A 7,228-nucleotide genomic window follows, 5' to 3' on the forward strand; every position below is an offset into this window, starting at 1 on the left:
GATACACAGCGTCATAGGTCAGCTGTCCAGCCCTCCTCCGTCCGTCAGCCCTGTGATGCACAGTGGTCAGTCCCCCTGGCCTGTGATACACAGCGTCACAGGTCAGCTGTCCAGCCCTCCTCAGTCCCCCAGCCCTGTGATGCACAGCGTTCAGTCCCCCAGCCCTGTGATACACAGCGTCACAGGTCAGCTGTCCAGCCCTCCTCAGTCCCCCAGCCCTGTGATGCACAGCGTTCAGTCCCCCAGCCCTGTGATACACAGCGTCACAGGTCAGCTGTCCAGCCCTCCTCAGTCCCCCAGCCCTGTGATGCACAGCGTTCAGTCCCCCAGCCCTGTGATACACAGCGTCACAGGTCAGCTGTCCAGCCCTCCTCAGTCCCCCAGCCCTGTGATGCACAGCGTTCAGTCCCCCAGCCCTGTGATACACAGCGTCACAGGTCAGCTGTCCAGCCCTCCTCAGTCCCCCAGCCCTGTGATGCACAGCGGTCAGTCCCCCTGGCCTGTGATACACAGCGTCACAGTTCTGCCGCCCAGCAGTGGTCAGGCGCCCAGCCCTGCTGAGCCCTCTACCCATCCCAGTGCTGCCAATTCCAAAACCCAATGCCCGCACTGCTCTAAACTCATGTACCGGAAGAATCTCCGTCTTCACATTGCTCGCACACATCCTGAACTGTTCGTCGCAACAACACCACCAAGTTCTCCAACAAAGCAGCCAGAAGAAGATTATTGCCTCATTAGATGTGGTCTTGACTGCAGAGCAGCAGCACACTATCATTGTCCCTGGTGTGAGAACACCCTTTTAAGGGCTGATGCCATGAAAAAACACTTGGTGAACTGCAAACTCCATTCAGGTCAGCTGACCCAATGCCCGCACTGCTCTAAACTCATGTACCGGAAAAATCTCCGTCTTCACATTGCACGCACACATCCTGAACTGTTCGTCGCAACAACACCACCAAGTTCTCCAACAAAGCAGCCAGAAGAAGATTATTGCCTCATTCCTCAGTCCCCCAGCCCTTCAGGTCAGCTGTGCAGCCCTCCTCAGTCCCCCAGCCCTTCAGGTCAGCTGTGCAGCCCTCCTCAGTCCCCCAGCCCTGCCATGCACAGCGTTCAGTCCCCCAGCCCTGCCATGCACAGCGTTCAGTCCCCCAGCCCTTCAGGTCAGCTGTCCAGCCCTCCTCAGTCTCCCAGCCCTGTGATGCACAGCGTTCAGTCCCCCAGCCCTTCAGGTCAGCTGTCCAGCCCTCCTCAGTCCCCCAGCCCTGTGATGCACAGCGTTCAGTCCCCCAGCCCTGTGATACACAGCGTCACAGTTCTGCCGCCCAGCAGTGGTCAGGCGCCCAGCCCTGCTGAGCCCTCTACCCATCCCAGTGCTGCCAATTCCAAAACCCAATGCCCGCACTGCTCTAAACTCATGTACCGGAGGAATCTCCGTCTTCACATTGCACGCACACATTCTAAAACGTTTCAATTCAATGGTGAACCAAGTTCTCCAACAAAGCAGCTAGAAGAACCTGAATGTGATGCCTATCCTCCTCCAAAAGACTTGCGACGCATGACAGAATACATATTGTCAAGAAAGAAGATTCCGTTCAATCTCCCAGAGGAAGTCTTCCTTAAACGCCCAACTGAGTATCCCTCCTACTTCTATCCGGCGGAGACCAAATGCCTTCTGTGTCCAGACCAGCCACAGCTTGAAAGTCCAGTGGAAATCACCAGGGAGGCAAAAATAGTCGCCATGAGTGGAATAATCGCCAGTAAGTGGGAAATCATTTTGACATCATCTTTTGACATGTCACTGAAGTATGAGATTGATTGTATAAATGGTGCAAGAGTTGTCTAAATGGTGTGTTATACCTTGACAGATGTGTCGACCTTTACCCGAAGATGTGCGGGGTGCCAGATGTTCTACAGGTACCAGGAATGGGAGCACGGGCTACATAATTTCAACGACCACATTCTTCTCAGTCTGGAACTGTGCCTGTATCTCAGACACAGTTTGCAGGTGTGTGTGTATAGAAAAACTGTTCAGTCTGTTAAGTTAGTCTTTAAACATTATATAAATGAATATCCAAGTATGCTTATGTGACAATGTTCTTAATTCCCACCTGGTAATCTACCATTACGCCCCACTCCCCAGAGTCACGTGTCAGTGTTTAGGGTCATAGACTCCTTGGAGAAGTTAAGAAAAGTGTCATTCCCACCCAGAGACACAATGCTTCATGGCTACTGTCACTTTGAAACCTTGTCAGACATCGACTACACATATTCCTGTGTGGCGTGTGGCGAGCACCCTCCTGTTGTCATCATGGACCTCCACAACAAAGGGATTTTCACCAAGGCTGGTACGGTCATAATGTAACGTTTTGATCCAAAACATTACTGAACGAGTACATTATTGAATCCAAAGACAATGTTGTTTTTGGTGTCAACATTTAACAGTCAATTTGCTTTGTGTTTTACAGTGAGTGAAATGCCATCTGATCATGATTACACTGGGGAACAGAACATCCCAGAGTTTTGGAACTCTGTGGAGATGGAGTTGATCTGCCGTGGCTTTGTTCACAGTAAGCATAAAATACCCTAATAATATACCCTAGTAATGTCCTGTCTGAAGCTCTTTGGACAAATAATAGTGATGTTGTAAATCAGTGGTTCTCAACCTGTGGGTCAGGACCCCAAATGATTTAGTCAGATCCCTTGATGATTAGCATAATGTGCAACGTTGTTTTCTCACTCGACGGCAAATAAACCAACATACAGTATAAGACTAAGACTTCTTTTGAAAGAGTCAAAGGTAATCAACAAGCTATGCTATTAAAAAAAATGGCACTTGTGTGACGTGAGGGGTGCTCTTATCGCCATACATCACATGCCGTGCTCAGCCAATCAAATCATCACATTCCATGGTACAAACACCCACAAAGCTGTACATGGAAGAGGCTAGTGCCTCAAAAAGGTCAAACATGTTGCCTATGAAAGAGCCAAAAGAGTTGAGCTTGTAGATCTGTTATTTTCACAATATTTATCTGTAGAACCGAGTCAAACTAAATGGAATACCTCAACTCCTACATTCACTCCACTCCGGGTGGGGGTCCCCAGTTCTAATAGGATTATTTTGGGGGTCACAACCTGAACGGTTTGAGAAACACTGCTCTACATTACCCATATACTAATACGTGACACTATTTTTGTAAAACGCCCACTTTGCATTTTGAATTGCAACCACATTTATTTGTTTGTCCTGGTATGTTCTTGCTCTTTTGAAAAAAAATGTTTTAACCCATTTTGAACGGGAACCCCTTTTGGTGTTTGAAGCATCATGTTATGCTTTAGCTATTGGAAAAATAGCAGATCTACAAGCCCATAGCGCGGTCCCTGGAACAACATATTTTCAGATGAGCGTTGGTGGCCAAATACGTGGGGGGGTCCTTGACATTAACCCATTCTGACCTGAGATCAGATTCATACGAGGTTTCCACTGGACACACACTGGTCTGATTAACCCATTCTGACCCGAGATCAGATTCTAAAAAAATGTCAGTCGCTCTTCGATTTTTCAAAAATAGCAGACCTACAAGCTCGTAGCGCGCCACTCGGTGGCGCGCTATGAGCTTGTAGATCTGCTATTTTTCAATAGCTAAAGCATAACATGATGCCAACACCAAAACGGGTTCCCGTTCAGAATGGGTTAAATAGTTTGAGAACCACTGACATTGAAACATGTTTCTTTTTCAGAAAACTGTCATGATTTAGACATTTGTAGAATCGTTCCCAGGTCAAAATGGGTTAACCCATTCTGACCTGAGATCAGATTCATACGAGGTTTCCACTGGACACACACTGGTCTGATCAACCCATTCTGACCTGAGATCAGATTCTAAAAATGTCAGTCGTTCTTCGAATTTTCAAAAATAGCAGACCTACAAGCTCGTAGCGCGCCACTCGGTGGCGCGCTATGAGCTTGTAGATCTGCTATTTTTCAATAGCTAAAGCATAACATGATGCCAACACCAAAACGGGTTCCCGTTCAGAATGGATTAAATAGTTTGAGAACCACTGACATTGAAACATGTTTCTTTTTCAGAAAACTGTCATGATTTAGACATTTGTAGAATCGTTCCCAGGTCAAAATGGGTTAAAGTAAACTAATGAGCATTTTGTAATACTTATTTTATTAAATTTTTTCGCAGACCATGCTAAGAATCCGCTGGCAGTTGATCCCGACTATAAGCACTGGGCACCGTGGATAGGTCAACAAACAAGGAAGAGCGACGTAGTAGTGCTCAACACAGAGCATGAGACGATGTCTTCTGTAGAGGTTGAGGCTGAACTCCAGAGTATTACAGAAGACCGTCTGGTCGATGACCTCATGAAGCAGGAGGTACATGTTTTGCTTTTGCCTAAATTCAGTTTATGTTAAAATTCAGAGTTTGTGTCAAAAGTTTTCCTTGAGCGAGACCCATTGCTCCCAATGTCCAGGTTGGTGCCTCGGCCATTAGCCCATTCTGACCTGAGATCAGATTCATACGAGGTTTCCACTGGACACACACTGGTCTGATGAACCCATTCTGACCTGAGATCAGATTCTAAAAATGTCAGTCGTTCTTCGATTTTTCAAAAATAGCAGACCTACAAGCTCGTAGCGCGCCACTCGGTGGCGCGCTATGAGCTGAGATGGGTTAGTGTATGTACCGGTATGTGTAAATGTAAAGCGCCTTGGATAAAGGCGCTATATAAATGGCACCATTTAACATTTAATTTGCGCTGGTGTGACACTGTAAACTTTGAGGTGTGAACTTAAGGAGTTGTTTTTAATCGATGCACACACTATTGTCATTGAACACCATGTATGTAGTGTAGGCCAGGGCCACCTGGTATTGTCATTGAACACATCATATCATTGTTATATCTTTCAGGTTGGAATTGTGCAGAAACTGTGTAAAGCATGTAAAGTGGACAACAAGGGATCGAGAATAGACCTCATTTTAAGGCTGAGGAATGAGATGAAGAAGAGAGAGACGTATGACAAGGTCTTCCAGCTGATCTGGGGTGCTTCTGGTAAGGAATATCTCTGCTAGTCCATTCATATGTGAATATCTGCTAGTCCATTATGTGACCGGGGACAGTGGTTTGATATACAAGGGGGACATGGTCATTTTTCAGTTCTTTACATATTATGAAACTGCACACTGTAACCTTTCATATGATGTATTGCTCATTGAAATTGGGGAAAAAATGAAGAAGATATGACCATCTGAAACTTGTCGAACCGGAAACCCCCGGAAAGTACAGAATTTGCTCTGCAAAGATGTCAAAGAAAAAGGCCCCAGGAATGGGTGTGACAATAGATACTTGTCTCCACCCCTAGATACCTGCATAAACATCTTGACATGTCCTCTTCAGACTTTCAACTGATACAGAATGAGTGACTATATGTGAATATGAATGTTTTTCCCCAGGTGGGTGCTCCGTCATCCTGTGCCCTCACGGCGTGGCCTACAGCGTTAAGTTCAACCCGAGGGCAGAGAGCCCCAGAGACCTGCTCTTCTCTTGGAAGCACTTCCCAAACGTTGTCATGTATGACTTCGCCAATGGTTTGGAGGAGACGCATGCCAACCAGCAGCGCAAATCGATCTCCCTGCCATTCCACTCGCAATTCCAACCACATGATGGCAGATCAGCAGAACCTACGGCTGACGACCATCAGGCTGCAAAGAAGAAGAAGTTGACGGTGTCCCTTCCATGGCTTCTTAACAGGAACGACTCCGACCCTAATGCTCGTCCACTCCCGGAGCTCCAGGGTTCACTTAGTAGTCGGGCGGCTGAGCAGTTCTTTAGAAGCATGAAAAAAAACAACTACTTCCTGAACAACATGGCACCGTCCACTCACGTGTTCGTCATGAGGAACATCATTCAACACCACAACACAGAGACCAATGCCAAACTGTAACCCATGGTTCCATTCAACACCACAACAGACGGTGGTTCCAAAAAACTAATTTTAAACTTGTTCTGCACTGCGAGCTAGTAGGCCTACATCTGATATTTTTGGCGCCCCTGAAAAATCTTGAAAGTGTTTGAACGCAAATCTTCTCTTCTAGGCGTCCCTGGCAGAAAACATTTTCAGATGGGGTTCCACGGCCAAATTAATCCTTCTTTCGATACTTAAAAGGTTTAGGTTTGAGAACAACTGATTTAGAAGGCATTTTGTAAAATCAGCCTCGTAATCAGGTCTTACACACACTGACTGTACCGTATATAAAATGCATGTTTACGGTTTAATGATAGTTGATTGACTATAGTGACCAACATGTAAATTAGTAATTACATGCTGTATCTGATTCAAGCTCAGGTTCAAACGCACTGGGCCGATTGAACGATCATACCTGTTTTGGTGATGTCATCAGCTGTAAATCTTTCATCCATGCTTCTAATGGGAACTGATAAAGCTGCAGCCAAACCGCTCCGTTACCTGACCGCACGGATGAAATTATTATTATTACATGATATAGAAGCATGTTTCTGTGGTGTATGCCATCTACGTTAACATTCTATTTTCGATAAGCAAGCAATCAAGTCTCTTGTTTTGTTCTAGACGACTTTATACTATGCAATCATTGTTCATCTGTTAACCCATTTAGGTCTTACATCTCAGTGATGCAGCTCCAAACTCTCCTCCTTTAGAGAGTTCAAACGCTGTGCAAATACTCCTCTTATTAACATCCTCCTGGTGATTAAAAGGGACACAGTGTTGGATCATGAATTGCTTCAGTCTCTTTTAATTAAATATTAAAATATAACAAGACATTAAATGCATATAATGTCGCGGCAGACGGCAAACATTTGCGCAAAAACTATTTTCATCCCATATAGCCATCAAAGACCCATAAAGGTCCATAAATTTAGTTCCAGTTGCACACTACGATGAATAAATGATAGTGTTTTTACTGTGTGCATGTTCAAATATCATGTTAATAACAAGATAACGATATACGCACCAGCTCATTAATAACTCTGATTAGGTGGATGGTTTCATCGTGATATGCGAACACCCTCGCAACACCTGCAATGGCAAAGAGGTCAACAACACGAAGGATTTTGCTTTGTGGCTTTAGAACAGTGGTTCTCAATCTGTGAGCCCTGAGGATGTGGCTTTAGAACAGTGGTTCTCAATCTGTGAGCCCTGAGGATGCTGCTTTGTGGCTTTAGAACAGTGGTTCTCAGT

The 7,228-nt window shown here is 45.6% G+C and overlaps 1 protein-coding gene across 1 annotated transcript; it reads left to right on the forward strand.

Annotated features, from left to right (window-relative positions):
• Nucleotides 1-55: 55 nt before the first annotated feature.
• On the forward strand, nucleotides 56-6,619 carry LOC308314814 (uncharacterized protein; the record flags this gene model as incomplete). Its single annotated transcript, XM_080762529.1, has 8 exons — nucleotides 56-851; nucleotides 1,062-1,757; nucleotides 1,866-2,005; nucleotides 2,141-2,345; nucleotides 2,466-2,567; nucleotides 4,194-4,384; nucleotides 4,920-5,061; nucleotides 5,463-6,619. The coding sequence occupies 8 exons, from the start codon at nucleotides 56-58 to the stop codon at nucleotides 5,951-5,953; spliced, it is 2,763 nt and encodes a 920-aa protein (XP_080618655.1). The 3' UTR covers nucleotides 5,954-6,619.
• Between the last annotated feature and the right edge of the window lie 609 nt (nucleotides 6,620-7,228).

The sequence above is a fragment of the Protomyctophum bolini genome, assembly GCF_963924005.1.
Source record: "Protomyctophum bolini genome assembly, chromosome: 1".
Lineage (NCBI taxonomy): Eukaryota > Metazoa > Chordata > Actinopteri > Myctophiformes > Myctophidae > Protomyctophum > Protomyctophum bolini.